This window comes from Dendrobates tinctorius, unplaced genomic scaffold (assembly GCF_039654945.1).
Source record: "Dendrobates tinctorius isolate UK_male_01 unplaced genomic scaffold, ASM3965494v1 ptg000070l, whole genome shotgun sequence".
Lineage (NCBI taxonomy): Eukaryota > Metazoa > Chordata > Amphibia > Anura > Dendrobatidae > Dendrobates > Dendrobates tinctorius.
The window spans coordinates 62465706-62486230 of NW_027361738.1; the positions used below are offsets into that span (position 1 = coordinate 62465706).

Genomic DNA, 20525 nt, shown 5'->3' on the forward strand with positions numbered 1-20525 from the left:
AAGTGGCTCAAAACAAAACATTGCAATTTTGGGTCCATGGCCATGAAAGTCCCCGTATGTCAATTCTGGTCAATCTCAAAAAGCGGGTGGACAAACAAAAATAGAGATTGTGAAAATCTCTAAGCACTGAAGATGAGACAAAAATGGGAGCTCATATGTCAGAATTTGGGCCAGAAGTGATAACCAGCTGCCGGAGCCAAGGGCAGAAGTCTTAAAAAATGAGGGACATCACTATAATTATTGAACCTTTGTATAAACTCGATGAATTTATCAATAAAAGTTTAAGAAACTTCTGACATCTTATAATTGTACTTCAGTATCTATAAAAATATCTAAAAGTTCTAAAAACACTGAAGCAGCAAAGTGCGTGAAAACCGAAATTTGTGTCGGCCCATTTCTCCCGCCAAAGTCGATGCAGTTTTGCATTTTTAGGAGCTCTTGGGCTGCAAAGGGTCAATAGATGTAATCTATAGTAGCATCAGGCACAGTCACCTATATTGTTACCGTATGTTATATACAGTGTCAGTAATCGCATAGTCAGGCGCAGATATCTGACTGGTGCAAGCTGTGCGCCACTATGGAGCCCAAGAGGTAAAGGGGCCCATTTCTATTACCAAAACAGCTGCAATTTTGCATTTTAGCTCTTGGGCTGCAAAGGGCCCATATATTGTTTTCGGCAGGGGTGGACATATCATTGGTGCGACCGTACAGGGGCCCATGAGGTAAAGGGGCCCATTTCTATTACCAAAACAGCTGCAATTTTGCATTTTAGCTCTTGGGCTGCAAAGGGCCCATATATTGTTTTCGGCAGGGGTGGACATATCATTGGTGCGACCGTACAGGGGCCCATGAGGTAAAGGGGCCCATTTCTACCTCGAAAACAGGTGCAATTTTAGGAGCTCTTGGTCTGAAAAGGTCCCATATATTCTTCTTGCACCGGGGCCCTTTCCTGTGTCCCCAGTGCACATAGCCCTCTATACATCATATACAGTGTCAGTAATGTACAGTATCACCACCACAGGCTCACACACAGAGTCAGTGGTGGAGAGTGGTCCCAGCACAGTCACACACTCTGTGGTCGCAGTCTAGTCAGTCATTGAGGGGCTATACCAGCGCTCTGCGCCCAAAACAAGCCCGGTGTGCAGGAACAGAACACTTCCCCTCCCCAGCCTCCTCCTCCCCCCGCCCCGGACCCTGGATTCCCGCAGCACTGGATGTTCACAGTCTGCGCTGCGCAGCTGGATAACATGGGCCGCTTGGTGTATGCGCAGTGCAGGGCTCGCCGCCTCAGGCGTAGTACATAGGATAGAGCAGAGGCTGCCGCGGCTCGTGCGGTTAGAGCTGAGGACAGGACGGCGCAGGAGACATGTGCGGCTCACACCGGGGATGGCAAGAGGAGCGGGAGCCGGCGGAGTAATACTACCGACCGCGCTGCTGCACGCACAGGACTGCACCGGAGGCGCACACGGCGGCCAATGACTGGTCCTCAGCACCGGCACCGACATACGAGGGGACGACAAGCAGAACCCTAGCGAGGTAATGCAGGACCACTATATGGGCTGCATGGCTGTGATGGAGGGGCCATTCATTACTCAGTGTGTCATCTATCTATCTCATATCTATCTATCTATCTATCTATCTATCTATCTATCAATCATCTATCAATTATCTTTCTATTATCTATCTATCATCTATTATCTATATTATCTATCTCATATCTATCTATCTATCTATCAATCATCTATCAATTATCTATCTATCTATCTATCTATCAATCATCTATCAATTATCTATCTATCTATCTATCTATCAATCATCTATCAATTATCTTTCTATTATCTATCTATCATCTATTATCTATCTATTATCTATCTATCTATCTATCTATCTATCTATCAATCATCTATCAATTATCTTTATATTATCTATCTATCTATCAATCATCTATCAATTATCTTTATATTATCTATCTATCTATCTATCAATCATCTATCAATTATCTATCTATCATCTATTATCTATCTATCTATCTATCTATCTATCATCTATCTATCTCTATCCATTATCTATCAATCAATCATCTATCTATCAATGATCTTTCTATTATCTATCTATCTATCTATCATCTATCTATTATCTATCTATCAATTATCGATCTAAATATCTATCATTTACCTATCATCTATCTATCTATCTATCTATCTATCTATCTATCTATCTATCCATTATCTATTTAATTATCTATCTGTCTATCTATCCACTATCTATCTAACAATCAATCATCTATCTATCAATTATCTTTCTATTATCTATCTATCTATCTATCAATCAATTATCGATCTATATATCTATCTATAATTATTGATCTGTTATCTATCATTTATCTATTATCTATCTATCCATTATTTATCTATCTATCAATATCTATCTATCTATCTGTCTCCACCATAGATCAGAGCCCATGCTGGCAAACCTTTCTCTTAGTGTCTATTAGTCCAGCAGTTTACATTACAGGGTCATTCAGTCACAATGAGTCCTGCAATAGATGTAATTTCTTATAATATTACCACATTGTTGAATCACTTGTTATCACGCTCCATTATATCCTGCAGCCAGAATGCATCTGCTTCCACCAGTCCATGTTCTCTGAAGAGCTTACCATTTAATTCCCGGTATAGACACACATACTGTAGAGCCAATTTCCTAGGAAATGTAGCATTAGGTATTATGTATATGAAGGGAGTAGGTGTTAAGCCTGGTGGCTATCGCAGGGCTGAGTTCTACCTAGTTCACCAGGTTCGGCTTCTGCATCATTTTAGCTCTAAATAGCTAAATGAGAATTCAGCTCTGCTACATCTGTGCTCAGTATAACATGTATGAACCTATATTGACGTTGATCTAGCTATATGGGAACAGTCAGAGATTTAGAAGTTCAGTTACTAGCATGCTGACATTTGTAGTTCATCAGGGCTGCGGCACTAAAATCCTTCATCTCCTACACTATATAGCATACATCACATGCACTTGTCATATGTAGAAGTAGCCTGTGACATGTATTTAGGGGCGTAAATCAGTAAATCATGTGAGTGATGAGTGATATTTGGCAAAGGCAAGGAGGTCTAATCTGGGTTGAATGTGTATGATTGGTATCTCTATTATTAGGGATGTAGAGTACAGATGTAGCAGAGTTAAATGAGTCTTTTAGGGCTGTGTGAAGAAGTGCATATAGATATGCATACAGGTTTACTTGCAGTCCTATGTAAATCCACAGGTAGCAGCCCATTGTGACATCATGGGGAGATGTGCAGCTTCGCCACATCTGTAGTGTTCCAGGCATGCCCAGTGTCTTGTAAGATGATGGGTGAATAGATTTGGGCAGTGCCAGTAAGTTTGGCCAGAAGTAGTGGGCTATAAATAGAGGTCACACATTGCTGTAGTGTAGGACGGCCACACAAATGAGGCATGTTGATATTATTGTAGTATACAGTAGAACAGTCTAGGGAATTCAGACAGCTGCTCATATTTTATGTAGAACAGACAAATAACGTCTGAATTACATCCCTGCAAATATTTATAGTGGCCACCCTTTCATGTTGCTCCACTTCAATCTAAACACAGTAAAACCACACTGAGATCCGGGGGCTGACGTTGCAGCAGGTTGTTGATGGTAGTGGATGAAGGAAGGTCACTGTAATATATCAATGCATGTTACACTGGAAATACTGTTATGCTCTTCCCAGGCGGTGGAATGATCAAAGGCAGCGCAGGCTCATCTGGAGTGTAGGAAACCCAAGCTTCATGCAGAGTCTTACCCATGGATCTACTCAAGACATGGGTCTGAGCCTTGCACGCAACGCCCATGGACTTGGGTAACTGAGGAAAGTTTTGTAGAGAAGGATGGGAGGGGGGTGGTACTGTAATATGGAACATTGTCTCTTTATTACCTAGGTATAGTAGTAGTGATGGGAATATAGAAGGGTCGAAAGGGGCTTCCATGCCATTCAGAATGCTACATATTCTAAGGATGGATTCCACTTCCAGTAAACTAATACATATGCAAAAGCTCTGTACTGTGCTGCAGAATATGCTGGCGCCATACTACGATCGAGTAATAATGTATAAAAATACACATACCCACATGCGAAACTTATGAACACATATATAAATTTATACATACACATGTATGTACAGTATATATGTTCATATATATTGTTGTCTAAAAACTTAAAAAAAAATATATTCATATATTATATACACAGATGTATGCACACGACATATATAGTGTATTTCTCTGTGTGTATACAAAGATGCATATGTTTATCCATGTATGACATACACACATAATATAAACACACGAGCGCATTTACATATACATATGTACAGAGATATATACATATGCATCTGTCTCCCTCAATATAAATAGATCTATAATTCTATATAATGTATATATATATTTATACACACGTGTGACTCGTATGCAAATAACACAGTATATACACTCGCACTTACAGACTTGCACAAGACATGTTTACAAATACACAGTATACATATAGATATGTTTTCACACATTCACAAGCACAGAGGAAAATACATATTCAAACTCATATAGGTTACGCATGTATTACAGTATATACACGTACATAAATGTGCAAGAGGGAGCAAGTATATATTCGTTACATACACAAGTTTACAGATATGAACATATGTATACATATATATAAAGCATTTATATACAGTATATGCTTTGGGACAGTGGTTGCCCACAGCTTCCATCTGCAAGTCAAATTCTCAAATATACTATTAAGTCTAGGGATGAGTGGACCCGTGGAAGTTCAGGTTCTGGTGCCCAACTGTACTTTATGTCCAAAGTTCAGTTCAGGTACCAGAACTTTACCCGAACTTGAACATGAACCCGAACTCTACAGAATTATACGGAGACACGAACTTCGAAGCTGGAAAATATTCTCTCTCTCCTCCCGAACTTCCCCCATAGCTCTGAACATTCAATCGGACTTCCGGGAGAGGTCCGTGTTCGGAGTTCAGTACCAAACACTAAGTCTCCGGTACGAACTCCAAATTTTAAAGTTCGGGTTCGCTCATCTCTTATTAAGACTAAAGAGTTCGTCAATTACCAGCACTTTGCAATGTGTGTGAGCTAACAAAGCAAGAACCATTGGATACAATGTATAAATAGTCCCATAAGTTACAGTATTCTAACAAACAAACAATATGGAAAAATGGTGTAAGTGCACTATATTGGGAAAACTGTCATAGATTATACTCGTATATGTTCTTTATACACATATTATATAGCAGCAGTGATGGCTTCTTGTATGTGGGTGATGGGGAAAGAAGACAACTAGATTTCCAGCTGACATTGTCCAATACTTTCCAGTAGCTAATTGTACACCTCTGCGGAAGATATTGGTGCAACATAAATATGATACTTTATTAGAATGAATGGTGTTGATGGAACTAAAATCATTCATATAATTACATAGAAATGTGTTTCTGCAGGCTAAGCTTGTTTTTTTTGTTTTTTTTAATGATGTTTTTGGGAGATGTTATAGACTGTTTATTAGTAAAAATGTAGCCGGGTCCTGGATAATGTTGTGCGCTCTTGGTTTCCAAGCATGTACATACACTTCCATCCATATCATCCTTATCAATATGGGCCTGTTACAATATTGATATTTTATGTTACGGGGTTTGGTATACATATTACTTGTAGTTGTCTTTATGAACCTGAAATAATATAGTATGTATGTGGGAATAAATATACATATTGGGGCAGAATAGGGAGCCGGGGTGCAAAGAAATTGCTACTGGAATCTAACATTTTGGATTGATTTCTTGTGACAGCCATGGACGTTCTTACTGTCTTGTCTGGCTACTAAGAGAAATCAAAAGTTACTTGAATAAATACATTAAAAATTACATAATAATAATGTGTTTGGAATATGTGTACTACCATACTTCATTTTAGTACATGTTTACGAAACTGAATGAAAAAGGAAACATTTTTCTTAGATAGAATATGTTGAACTTATGGCCTATTTTGCTCATTTTTGTAACCATAAGTAATCTATTATAATAATCACATATATATACATGTTCCGTATTTAAACAACCGACACTGCCATGTTAAACTGATGTAGCAGAGCTGCGTGTGTCATTTTACTTTTTTGGGCTGCAGTTTTTGTGGAGCGTATGTGCATTGCGATATGGTTATGTATGTAGGTTTACCTAGAGTCCTATGTAAAACCGTAAGTAACATACTGTGATATTATGTAGGGGAAAATAAAGTTCCTTATATACCATAAATATGGAGAATACGAGATATTGAAGGGCTCATTCAGAGATAGAAAGCTTCCTATGAATGAGCCCTTCATTATCTAGAATTCTCCATATTTATGGTGTATGCGGATCCTTATTTTTCTCCTTTGCTGTAATGTTGATTCTTTCCTATGAAACCGAGTAAAAGGGTCTGTGATTAATTACGTAGATTTCGATGGAAAAGACGGAGGAGCGGGCAGTTGACTGCACATCTTTTTAATTTCAGTACAATGCAAATCTGTAAAATTCTGAATCCATCAAATTATAAATGGGAAGAAGGTGGAAACTGAGCAGAACAAATGTCAAATGATATCGTTATATTCAACCATTTGTCTTCCATGTGCACTGTCCGTTTCTTCCTTTCACTGTGGTTCCTCTGTGCCACATTACAGTCATTCGAAGACAGGCGGTGATATAAATAGTGCATTCCAAAACATGGATGATTGCATTTTACTAGTTTTTCCACAGCAACGCCTTGTATTGCGAATGGACCTCAATTTACGAAATACCCAGACAAATCTTTACAAATCCCAAATTGTCAGCTTGTCCCAGACAGGATAAGCCACTCTCTCCTTCTATCCATTATCTTATCATTGCCTTAATTCTCCAGGACTATGATTTATTTAATATACCAAAACCTTCCATCATCATAATGAGCTGCCGGTGGAATCCTCAGACACAGGGGAGGTAGACAGAGTAAGAAGATACTCCATGAATCCGTGTCACTTTTCATAAGATTATAGATCTTTTTGATATTTTTGACTTCACATTCTGCAACAATTATCGTCAAAAGGAGCCATCAATGGCCATTTGGATAAGATGGAAACTAGATCCATCAGAGTGGTAAAAGCAGAGCCTAGGGATATAATTATGTGATCATTTCATTATACTCCTGGATAGCCAAGTAAGAATTGACTAAGGCAGATTGTATACAGGTTCATAGCTTCATAGCTCCATCACTAATTAGCGTTGTGGCATCTGTCCTAAAAAGTGCCAAGGGACACCTTGTACCACCAGCCAAACATCATGGCTCTTGCCAGTGGCACATGTACAGTACACATCATTCTTGGAGGGGTCAATATGTGCTTTTAAGTCTTGGACTAAACGCAAGTGCTCACTATTTCTCCGGTCAAGTTCTGATGAGGCTACATTTTTATTGTATCTAATAATTTTTTTATATCTATGTTAAAGATGTCAAACATTTGATTTTAAGATTTTAGATATTTATATATTTTACCTAGTAATTAGGAATGAGCAGACCCGTCGAAGTTCGCGTTCTGGTACCCGACCCGAAATTTATTTAAAAGTTCGGGTCGGGAACCAGAATTGCACCCAAACTTGAACGAGAACCTGAGCGACATTGAAAACAATGAAAACCCAAACTTTTGATATGGAAAAAAAAATCTCTTTCTTAATCCGGAACGCCGAACATTCCAGCGGACTTCCGGGAGAAGTCCGTGTTCGGCGTTTAGCACCGGATACTGTCAGGTATGAATGCAGAACTTCTAACTTTGGGTTCGCTCATCTCTACCAGTAATAGGTCCTGACTATTAGGAATTTTTATAACTACTTGAAATTACAGTGAGAAGATCTTTATAGGAGATGGCGATAAGTTCATTTAGGAAAGTTGGAGAAACTCCATGCCTCAGCTGTGTTACGTTGGACCGTGTATGTCAATGAGAGGACTGATCTATAATGTTTGTTTCTTTTGTGTAGGACCCAATTTTTCTGCACTACAGAACTACATTTTCTATAGGAGTCGAGAGAGAAGCTCCAAGACTTCTTACCATGAACACCATCATGTTCAACAAGCTCAGTGGTCAAGTCCTGTTTGAGGACACCACAAGTGACCGTGAAAGAGTAGTTCGACCATATGTCGTGGGAATGGAGAGCCCCAATCCTGATATTGGCCTTCAAGACAGTGTGTCAGTAAAGGACAATGCCATCATTAGACATCGGCGCCCCGGGTAAGAACGTTTACTTGAGCTACTGTACACTGATTATCATTCTATTAGTATTGAATTGAGGGATGATGATATATTCTTGCACTCTTTAAAGGGAATCCGATTGGATGATTTTACTACTGAGATTAAAATAATATCTGTTTCGTAGTAATCCGATGTGTCCTCTCTGAGAAATCAAGCTTTCAATACACATGCAAATTAGAATGGAAGTACTTAGGGGGTAATTCCATATACTCTTGAGTGCAATAACTTGCCCCCATTGTACTTCCAGGATAATTCGCATATGGCTTCAAACCTTGATTTCTCAACGTTGGAACATCAGATTACTTCAAGATGGATATCATTTTTATTATTGTACTTGGACCTATAAAGGCATACTACTAGCTTCAGTCATAAAGTCGTTGTGACAGGTTCTCTTTAAATGTGTAATATAAAATATCTTTCCTTATTTAGGGAACATATTCTTTTCATAGGTCTTCTTGGGCTATCGAGCCATTATTAAAGCCAATAGAAGTTAAGGCTGGACTGGTTTTATTGTTTCTGTTGGTTTCTACATGTGTCTCTTATTGCGTGCAGCATTGACATTGGTGTATCTCATCTGATAATAGCTGCAGGATGACCTTACTGATCCACTGGAGTCTAAGGGACCAACGATAGGCTGTGTCTGATGTACAATCTGCATTACTTCAAGCAAGTGATGACACAGTAGGTGGAAAGTCCGATTGGTCAACCAGTAAGGCTACTTTCACACATCAGTTTTTTGCCGTCAGGCAGGATCCGGCTATTTTTAGAAAAAACGGATCCGGCATAAATTTTGGAGAACTGTAGAAACGGATCCGTTTTTCTGCCGGATCCATCTGGCAGGTTATATCTGTTTCCTAGGGGCTGGCCAATTGGATCTGAGCATGCGGAGACTTAAAAAAACGGATCCGGTGGCTGGATCCGTCTTTTTCTGGATCCGGCGCATTCTGGCGCCCATAGACTTTCATTGTGGCAAAAAGCCGGAAGCATCGGATCCGGCGCTTCCGGCTTTTTCGCCGGAGACAAAAAACGTTACAGTAGCCGTTTTTTGCAGACCCCGGAATGAGACAAGTAGCCGGATCTGGCAAAAAACGGATGAAACGCAATGCCATCCGTCGCGATCCGGCGCTAATGCAAGTCAATGGGGAAAAACTGGATCCGGCATTGCATTTAGACGGATCCGGTTTTACAAAAAAAAGCCGGATCGCGCCTGACGGCGAAAAACTGATGTGTGAAAGAGGCCTAAGACTTCATAGCGACAATGGTCACATGAAAACAAATCTCAAAGTTGTGTGATCAGAAATATTAGTATGCCTTGTTTGTGGCTTGTTTATGGATTAGGTTGTGAAAAAATAAGTTAAAATCACAGACAGGTCATTGTCGATTTGCATTGAAATCGTGTGTGTCTGACAATAAAAAAAAAAAACCCAATAGTGTTAGATTTTTTTGCGATGCTCATGTGAGTGATCACAACCCGACACCGAGATTTTTCCTCCTTACTTTCCAAGAGCTATAACTTTCTTTCTAACTTTTCAGTCAATATAGTTGTATGAGGACTTGTTTTCTGCTACACGAGCTATCGCTTTTATCAATTATGATTTTGGCGTCCATACATTTTTTTATTCCATTTATTGGGGAGAGTCAAAGTGACCATAAAAGAGCAATAGTGATATTTAGATTTTTTTTTAGGGTATACAGTGTATGGCAAAAAAAAATTTTTTTTTTTTGTTTTAATGACGTTATGGGGAAAGTGGGGTTATATGAACTTTTTTTTATTACACATATTTTGCTTTTTTTTTTTTTTTAAATCATTTTAATTTGTCTCCTTAGTCACTTTGTCTTTCCAAGGGTTGTCTTTGTCAAAGTCAACCTCTTCCACATTGCATCATGGTGGTAAATAGCTGATTTTCTGGGGGGTTGGAAGCCTTCTTTGCTCATTGCCGGGGGGAAAGTATTATTATATGGACAATTTGAGTCCATCGGACTGGAACCCCCCCTCATGATGTATCTACGCCCTACGACAGTGACTTATGTATGCGACATGATGTATCTACGACATATACCGACAGTGACTTATGAATGAGGTAAATCAGATCCTGCTATGGCTGTTTTCATAAGACAACTATGAGGCCCGTTTCATAAGATCGCTTTATCAGAAAAATTATTTATTAGTTCATTACAAATTCTGATAGTACTCCATGTGGTGTTTCAAGATATCAGTATACAGTACGCCTGTATATAAAGCTCTAACATCAGGTTAAATTGCTGCTGTAGAACTGAGGCCTACACTGTGTGGGAGATTTATGAAGCTGGCTCGAGGTTAAACTGTGTTTGTTGTCCATAGCAACCAATCAGAGCTCAGCTATTTTTTTAAACTGTGTTCTTCAAAAATGAAAGCTGTGCTGTGATTGGTTGCTGTGGGCAGCAAAGAAGTCTATGTATATGGTCCATATTCAATACAGATATATTTAATTTTTGACTTTGTATCTGAAAAAATCATCAAACACTTTCAGGAATTCCATTAAATTTCATATATAATTTGAAGCAAGCTATCAAAAAGTAGATTTTTCTAAGCTATCTGCCCAGAAATAAATATGCCGCCCCGATTCACTAATTTACTTTGCCCTAATTTACATCTGTTCTGTCAAAGGAGCAGAAAACCAAAAACGATAAAGTGCCCTTGCATGGCCGACAGCACTGGCAGTAGAAGGAACCCATTGATTTATCATGCGGTCCATCAGATTTTGTTATGGGTATTTTATACAGTATATGTAATGAAATCTATGACAGAGGCTTCACCACAGATGTGAACAGAGCCCCAAGCCGGTTTTACACGTTCGACAGTCACGACCCAAATGCGAAACCATACATCAGTCTGTTGCATGCAGGTCTGGGCATCGCGATCTACACATGGACCATGAATGTCAGACTTGTCAAATTGGCCATAATTCTCCTATACATGCAAATCATATGTTATAGATGTCCGATTTGCTTCCTATCCCTGCAACCTAATTTGAAAATGGGGTCCTGTCTTTTGTCATTGCTTAGCTGTGCACACCCGTCTCTCTCTGTTCACCTCCATGAGAGCAAGACCATCTAATAAGTATAGCAGTGCTTCAGCTCTACCACAAATCCAAATATCGGGGGGAAAGATTGGTGGGGCATGTTGGATTTTAACATGCCCAATCCATTTGATATCATGGAAGATAAGCTGTCGACAGCGTTCTCTGGTAGCATTTTATACCTCTCTTCCCATGTACCATTCATACTTGCTTGGCTGAACTGGAATATCAATATTAGCTCTATGCAGATGTTATTTTTGTGACCTTTGTTGGTCTAATGATTGAGGTCTTCCAACAGAAAAGACAATTGGGAAGATTTTTTTTTAGCATAAATGTAAGGTCATCATCTCACTCAAGGCCCCCAAATACATTGAATAGAAGTCGGGAAAACCGTCTAATATGTATGGGGACATAATGTTCGGACAGTTGCAATTCAGTTACCCGTTCCCTTTGTTCAGTGGGGAGATAAGCTACTGCCAAATGACTCTGGCAGTGGCTCCTTCATAAAGTAATTAAACAGTAATTTGGTTGACAGCTATCTAATAAGAGTCTAAAAACCTATAATAATTGCGTCCAGCTCAGATGCAAGGTTGGGTTTTGTACGTGAAAGAGATCTGATAAGCGCAAGTAGCCACTTTGCAGGCGTAGTGTAGATAAAACATTAGGTTTTACTGAAAAAGGGCACAGATTTCAAGTGAAATGATGAGAAGTTTTGCAAGAAAATACTGTAAGTTTTACTGGCGAACCTATGCAGAATTGATGAGACCCTAAATGTTGCCTTTTCTTTCACTGCGAATGTGAGAAAGCGGTCAGTCAAATTTGCATGAAAGCCACTTTCTATGCATGAGTTGCACCATGATGGCTTCCAAAAATAAAAAAAAATTCAGAAAAAATAAGCATATTTGATAGTGCCACATCCATAAAAGTGCTAAAACTATTAAGCCGTAAGATAAATGCTGTAAAGAAATTTTTTTTTTAAGAAACACCAGAATTACCGTACCTCCCCCCAAAAATCCAAAATGCAATATATAAAAACAATCAAAACGTTATGTACCCAAATGGTACCAATAAATACTACAGATTGGCATGCAAAAGCAAACTTTCACATAGTTCCACTGATTAAAAAAAAAGTTATTTTATTAATAAATAATAAAAGCCCTAAGTTTGGTATTGCAGTAATCATAAGGACCTAAAGAATCATATTGCGAGGTCATTTTCACTGCACAATGAATATAGTAAAAAACAAACCCAAAAAACAATGACGTAATTGCATATTTTTTCACCGTTTCAAGTCCCTTAAATTTTTTTTTTTCAATTTAGAAGTACATTATATGGTAAAATGAATGGCGTCAACAGACACGTTGGCTTTTTCTTTTTACAAAGTGAAAGTGCAAAAATGAAAATTGTCTGTGTCATTAAGGGGTTAAGAAAGGATACTCCCACGAGTGGAATTATTGTATAGTTACATAATAATATATGTCTTAGTTAAAAATACTAATTCATGTCTTACTCATGAAATACTCTGTTGTCTGAGAAATCAATACACATCATAGCAATTCAGCGTTCCTCCTAAAATTTGTACCTTCCACCATCTCTTTTCTCATCTCATCATGTTTACCAGTATACTCCTGTTCTTTCATCGCCTGTGACTAAAGCCCACCTAGCCCCCAGCACTTTTCCTGTGCTGTACCCATGCGCTATAGGCATGTGATGCTGCATGACACATAAGATTGGAGGCACAACATAACCCGAGTGCGGACTATAGCATTGTGTTTTATAGATGTAAAAAGCATTGATCCACAACTCAGCCATGTGCTTGAGATCTCAGAATGTAACTGTTTTACCTCTTTTTCATCTTGCTTCTATTTTCAGTTTTATAGTGGTGTATCGCAGTTCTATAAAAATAAGGTCCAAAATATAATTTTTATAGGGATAATCATTATATGCGTCTTCTGCCCTCTTGGAGGTACGTCTGACTCAATTGTCTATGGTGGCAAAATTACCAGCAGATTAGTGGTCACTGTGTAAACTATGAATGTGAAACATTAGAGAGTTTGTGGGTTTGGAATTACCGGAATTATCCGCAGAAGAAATATATCATATGATACAAAGCATCTTTACCATCTGCTCATCAATTGGATTTTCCATTTGCTGCTTCGAGGAAGCGATTTGTTCGAGTCTGGGTGTAATACATGAATATGTCCTGTGTTACAGACTTATCAATCATAAGACAGAAAGTAATTCCTTTGTACATCAAAGTATATTTCTGTACATACTAGAACATGTGTTCAGGGTCTGTATATATAGGTTATAATGTGAAATATGGAAAGGGAAGCTAAAACCAGTTGTTGCACGTAATTTGTTGCATGTAAACTGTTGCATGTAATGTTAGTTTAATTGTATAGTGAGTACATGTATAGAGGCCTGATATCAGTGGCAGAGAACTGCATAGCTTAAATTTATGGCTATATATATTTTGGTGACGATCGAATCTTTTGAAATTCTAATTTGTCATGTTCAATTAAATTTTCCCCTTAATTAGTTTTGCAGTGAATCGCAAAGCTACCAAGCCTCCAACTGCATTGAAAAGACGTGTGCACGACTCTGATGTCCCCTATGACTATATACAACCTTTTACAAGCTCTTTAAAAACAATCTCAAAGTGACCCAGAAGTACTCAACAAACCAATTATTAACTCAGTGCACTGACTTTTTTTTTTAAATAAAAAAATGGCCCAAGCATTAGTCATCTTTGTCATTTGTTTTCAAACAGACCATTGAAGAACACTGGTACAAACTGACAGTGTCGCTGTCAGAGGTAACATCAATTGTGACTAATATCAGTGGTATGCAATATATTCTATAACACCCTCCACTTTTAATCCCCCTAATACACTTGCTGGATTAAAAGAAGGCCAAGTGGGACCTGTGTGTGGAAGCATAACTGCTGAGATGGTTGGTGCCAATAGTCAACGTAATGCTTCTGCTAGATGTGGCATGTTTTTATCTTTTGCACTTACCCATCCAATGCCACTTTTGATAATTTGACAAGGTGTGTGATACATTAGGAATCAAGTGAATATACAGATTAGAAATTGAGGTGTTGAAAGCAGGAAAAATCAGCAAGCCTAAGAATCTCAGTGACTGTGGCAAGGGACGAATTGTAAAAGATAAATGACTTGATGAGAGACTCTTCAAAATGGTAAATAATGTGGGGTGTTCCCAGTTTGAAATCTTGAGGGGTATTGCCGGTATACAACAAGTCTTGTGGGATGTTCAATGTTGTACATGACAGGTCTTGTGAGATATTGCCTTTATACCACAGGTCTTGTGGGGTTGTTCACTGCATACAGCAAGTCTTGTGGGATGTTTCCTTTATATGGCATGTTTTGTGGGATGTTCTAAGTATATGGCTGGCAATGTGGAGCATTCCCAATATATGGCAAATCTTGTGAGGTGTTCCCACTATACATCAGGTTTTGTTGGATGTCCCCATTATATTGCAGGGCTTGTGGGTTGTTCTCACCAAACGGCATGTCTTGTGAGGTGTTCCCAATACACGTAAGGTCTTGTGGTGTGTCCCCATTATATTGCAGGTCTTGTGGGGTGTCCAGATTATATTTCCGGTCTTGAGGGGAGTTCCCATTATTTGGAAGGTCTTGTGGGGATGTTCACAGTATTCCGCAGGTCTCTATATACATACACTTTGCAGTGTTAACCCCCATTGATGTTTAGCATAGTCCTTAAATACACACACACATATATATTTGTGCGTATGTTAAAGGGTTAATCTCAACATGTCAGTGCCCCGTCCTGTGTGACACGGCCAGCAGGCCGGTAACTAATACAACCAGACACAGGGGATAGGGAAACATTTACAACGGTGGGCCCTGCAATAGGATGTGGAGACCTCCTGCACTCCCCTGAGTCAGTGTCCCTGACACTCCAACGTTCCCTATACAGGCTCCTCACCTGTCGCCGATCATGAACCTGTCGCCCTAGTACACCCTACACCTATCCCTTGCTAGGGAGCTGGGTGGCGCAGGCACTGGCCCCACCACTGCACTAGCACCAACATGAGGAAAAGTGACAAACAGGGAATCACTTAGCTTTGCTCTGATGCACTTGCTCCAGGCAATAGAGTCCAACACCTGAGTGCATCTTCCTCCCACCGTGTCCAACACCTGGTGCAGCTGTCCAGAAACGGAGTCCAGCACCTAAGTGCAGCTTCCAGCAGCAGAGTCCAGCAACTGAGTGCAACTGTCCAGCAACGGAGTCCAGCACCTGAGTGCAGCTGTCCAGCAACGGAGTCCAGCACCTGAGTTCAGCTTCCAGCAAAAGAGTCCAGCAACTGAGTGCAGCTCTACACCATAGCTGCCACTCCACCAAGCTTTGCAAGAATTCTTCACTAACACCATAGCTGCCACTCCACCATGCTTTACACGAACTCCTTGCTGACTCCATAGCTGCCACTCCACCAAGCTATGCAGGCACTCCTCACTGACACCATAGCTGCCACTCCAGGACTCTGACCGAGCTGTCCTGGACTCTCCTCAGCTCCTTCCTTCACTCAGCATGGTTGGAAAAGGCCAAACAATATCACCAATGCTGATTGCAACACCTGAGACTCTTTTATAGGTAAGAGCCAGCAATCACACCTGCATTCTAATCATGTGCACTAAACTAAAAAAACAGAGTGCAATGATGCTCACCACCACCGGGGGGAAAACTTAGAACAAACCACACCACAGTGCAATAATCCTAATGGCCACTGGGGGCAAAACCACCTTTAGTACAGCTAAAGGAAAAAAAAAGGTTACTTGAACATTTAATCTGTCAGATCCAACCTGGATCATGACACGACATCAATGATAGTTCAAATTGTAAAGGGCTTGTAAAAACAAGCGATTTTGATCTCAGTTAATTTTATTGTTTAATGCTCATTGTGTAGCGGTTACCAGCCACCCCCGCACCGTAGAAACGTGGCCAATCAGTGCGTAAAAAACATTTTTAATAGAGATTGTAAGTACTAATCTATAGCTGGCTAGTCTGGAATCTAATTAAGTCTCTAGCACCATGGTCACTCCTGAGATTCCGGTTGTCAACAGTGGCCAATAGCCATCATCAACCTCCATATCAACAATATTTGCGGATCAAGAGAATCACAGTCCATTATGTACAATCAAGCGTACAGTAGTGGGATTATTACATTGTGATGGTCTGCTGCCTTGTTTATGGGATGCCTGTGTAGCCGACCACACACATTACATGTATTGTTCATGGTTGTTAAATAACACGCTTGTCTGAGTATTCTTTATAGCACCACTACAGCGCTCTTTTTTATTTCATCGCTGGAGTGGTGCTGCTAATCTAAGTTCCCTGAGCTTAGTATTATACTCACCGTCCATCATCTTCAGCTCTACCCGGTGTGGCTTTGGACCCTTGACACAACTTCTGACCAGAAGCCAGAGGTACCCGGCACAAACTCTCATTATAAGTCTATGGTAGCCTTGTACTGACTCTCAAAGACTAACTTTGGAAAGTGGCCTCCGCCTCGCACCAGCGAATACTTGAGCGATCCAACAGGTCACAAACTGCTTGAGACTGTCAGCAGCGACAATAAAAGATGAAGACGGTGGCTAGTAATTAGGTGCATGCAGGGTCCTTACTTTAGAAGCACCACTCCAGCACTACAATAAAAAAACACTGGAGTAGTGGTTTAAAATGGAGCTAAATTATAACATTAAAGGGTTGTTTAGGATTAGAAATACTTATCTGCTTTATTTACTCCAGTCTGTGACTGGAGTAAGATTTGAGGCGATGCACAAGGAGGCACATACCTCTGTTCATAGTCGCCTGAAAAATTAAGAGATGTGCACTTGTTAATGAATCAGGAGCGTCTGGCTCCAGCACACCCCCTCATAAAGATCACCAACAACGCCAGTCTTGATGAATCAGGGCCTATGTGCACACGCTGGGACCGATTCATTAAAACTAGTGTTGCGCACGGTAGACTTAATTCAGGGCTCGCTGGAGTACAGTGCGCTGAATTCACTAGGAGGCCCACACCAAGTCTCGGCTCCTAATCTGGTGTGAAAATGCTGACAGTCACAACATTTTTGTGCAGCACCATGTTGTTTAAACATTTTGTGACTTTTATGCAGAAAGCACTTTGATGAATTGCCCCCAAAGTTTTTTTAAGGCTGTCAAAAATTACGTGTCTTTAAAGTTGAAACCACTTCAGAAAACGCTCCTATGTAGCTATCCTTTTTTTGTTTTTTTATACGAGTATATATAAGAGTTTTTTTGTTGTTGTTTTGTTAACATTTTTCTGAAGCATCTTCTATGAATGTTATGTTAACATCTTATTGCATTTTTTAGACTTTTTTTCTAACGTTTTTTGAAATCGATCAATTAATGAATAAAACGCTAGCATTTGAAGGGAACCAGCAGGATTGTGCTCAGTAACCTACAGACAATGTCAGGTCGGCGCCGTTATACTGATTACAATCATACCTTGATGATGAAATCCGTCTTGTGGTTGTGGTTTAATCTTTATTTTCAGTTTCGTGTTAGGGTATGTTTCCACGGTCCATAGCGGCAGCTCCGTCCAAAGCGCTGCCGGCTTTTGTACACGCGATGATTCCGCATGTGTTCATTGAACCATGTGGAATCACCGCATCCTATACATAAACTTTGATATTTCTCTTGCAGAGACTGAGCGTCTCCGCAAGATAAATAGACATGCTGCGGTCTAGAAAGACGTGTCGCATGTGCGTATACGCAGAGAAGCCGCGGGTGTCCCTGCATGCAAAGTGGAGACGGCATTTCATAAAATCCCCTCCACTATGTTGTAACATTTGGCTGCTGCAGATTGGACGCTGCGGCTCTACGCAGCATCCAGTCCGCAGCGTTTGCTGACCGTGGAAACATACCCTTAATGATATGCTCGTTCTCCGGGGCGACCTTTTGGGGGATCATTATGTGGAGCTCCAATTAGGTATTCATCCTGAAGACTGCTGATAGGTCACTGATCCCTCACTGACCTGCCTCCTAGTTTACATAATGTAATAAATGCTATAAATAAATTAAAAAAAAATACTGTCTCAAAATAGTGCCAGCTGTGTCTGTGTAGTAGCAGCTATCAGTGTATATAGAGGTGATCCAATAACGGCTATTGTGCAGGCACCATCTTGCTAGAAAAAAAATTGCCTTCTTCAAGATGGCGCTGCTGGGGCCTGCGCAGTAGCATCTATCGGATCACCGATAGATAATACTGCACAGGCGTGGCCAGCGCTATCTTAGTGGAGACAAACTTTTATATTTCTGTAGCAAGATGGCGCCACCGGCGCCTGTGCAGGAGTATCTATCGGCTCTCCGTTAGATGTTACTGCGCAGTTGCCAGCAGCACCATCTTAGAGGAGGCTTTTTTTTCTCTAGCCAGATGGCGCCGGCAGTGCCTGCACAGTAGCATCTATCGGATCGCCGATACATGCTACTGTGCAGGTGCCGGTGGCGCCATATTGCTAGGGTAAAAAAAATTGTCTCCACTAAGATGTAGCCGGCCGCGCCTGCGCAGTAGCAGAGAGTTTTTTTAAATGAATTTATTAATAGCATCAACTAAAAGAGTTATATGCACATTATATATACGATCATGCTGCAGCACAGGCTCCGCCGCCGGCGCCAGCCTGCTGAAGTTATTTTTTGTTCAATATATATAATATTCATTATGTAAACTAGGAGGCAGGTAACTGAGGGATGAATGATGAATACCTAATCAGAGCACCACATGAAACCCCCCACAGACTCTTCAAAAAACTCAGTGTGCACTTATTAACACAAGGATGTCCAAAAAATTGCATAAATGGCACTTCAAAATCAAATGTAATCACACGTTTTGGTACCAAGTAATACCAAAAGTCATGAAGAGACCCATAGAAAAATATTAAAATAATGAAACTTTATTAATAATAGATTAAAATTAAGTTTAAAATATAGCAAAGTGCCTCACATGGGAAGACCACAGTAATAAACCAATGTTTAAAGCTTGTTAGAGAACCATAAGTAAATAAGAATAAAGTAAAGTGCAGAGGACCACAGAAAAAGAGGTCTATAAAATTCAATGGTGCAAATTCACAAAGGGAGGGGAGGGAGAAATGGTACAAGTCCTAAAAATCCTCACTATAACTAAGCCGAAATAATGACCATAGAAACCTCAACCTTAGTCATATCAGTGCCATTAAATATATCTCATAATGCCTATCTCCAGAGTCACAAGTATCAACTCTATCATAGAGGGAGCACAAACATATCAGACAAATGGTGCCATAATACAGTACCTCAAAATAAGTGGAACCGTGGACTCCCCACACCTCGACGCGCGTTTCACTGCTGGCTTCTTCTGGGCGTGTGGAAGTGTGCACTTAGCCTAATGGTATGTTCACACTGCGTCTTTTTCCCATAATCAAAAATGCCTGTTTTTCAAGCAGAAGAAACTTCAAGAATCGCTCCCCTTCTCAGGAGTTTTGTAAACCTGAAACTTTTTTTATTAGCATTCTTTCATTGTTTTCTGAATATTTTTTGTATATTTTATTCAGCATTTTTGGGGCGTCTTTTTAGTGGTGTTTTATTTTTTATCTATGAAACGATTAAATAAGTACTAGTGTGTTTTTGAAACCCTAAAAAAGTGTTTCTTTTTTTCGCTAAACTCTTGGTGTCTGTGAAAGTATGAAGCGTTCAAAAGCCTGAACATATGAACAGCAAGTCGTTTTCCCAAACAAATTAATAGGACCATTCTTTTGATCTCTTTATTAGCACTTTTTGAGTGTGAACATACACTATAAATTATGTATTATTTCATGGATTAGATAAGTCTTATCATCCTGTGAAACTATTGTAAAGATCATTACGTAGGTTTATTTTGAGGACATATGACAAACTCAGCTCTGCTATATCTGTACTAATGTGTTATGAATGGAGCATTTTATTTGTTTCATATTCTCATTGTTTTTTTCCGCTTTGGACATATTGATAGTATGTCATTGTTTGGTATGTGTTAGGCTAGTTTAACACTAGCATTTCATTGACCTGCGTCGGTCTGCGCCCGGCCGCCGCTAAGCTTCGCCCCCCAGCCGCGCCTCCT

The 20525-nt window shown here is 39.9% G+C and overlaps 1 protein-coding gene across 4 annotated transcripts in view; it reads left to right on the top strand.

Annotated features, from left to right (window-relative positions):
• The first annotated feature begins 1213 nt into the window (after positions 1–1213).
• MKX (mohawk homeobox) overlaps positions 1214–20525 on the top strand; it is a 133077-nt gene continuing 113765 nt past the window's right edge. The window contains exons 1-2 of one of the 4 annotated variants that reach the window (XM_073581734.1): positions 1214–1536; positions 8053–8303. In XM_073581734.1, the coding sequence (XP_073437835.1) occupies positions 8125–8303 (179 nt within the window). In that variant the 5' untranslated portion in view covers positions 1214–1536; positions 8053–8124. Of the gene's footprint in view, positions 1537–8052; positions 8304–20525 lie in introns of those variants that run through there. The other 3 variants (XM_073581732.1, XM_073581733.1, XM_073581735.1) reach the window with 3 other exon arrangements.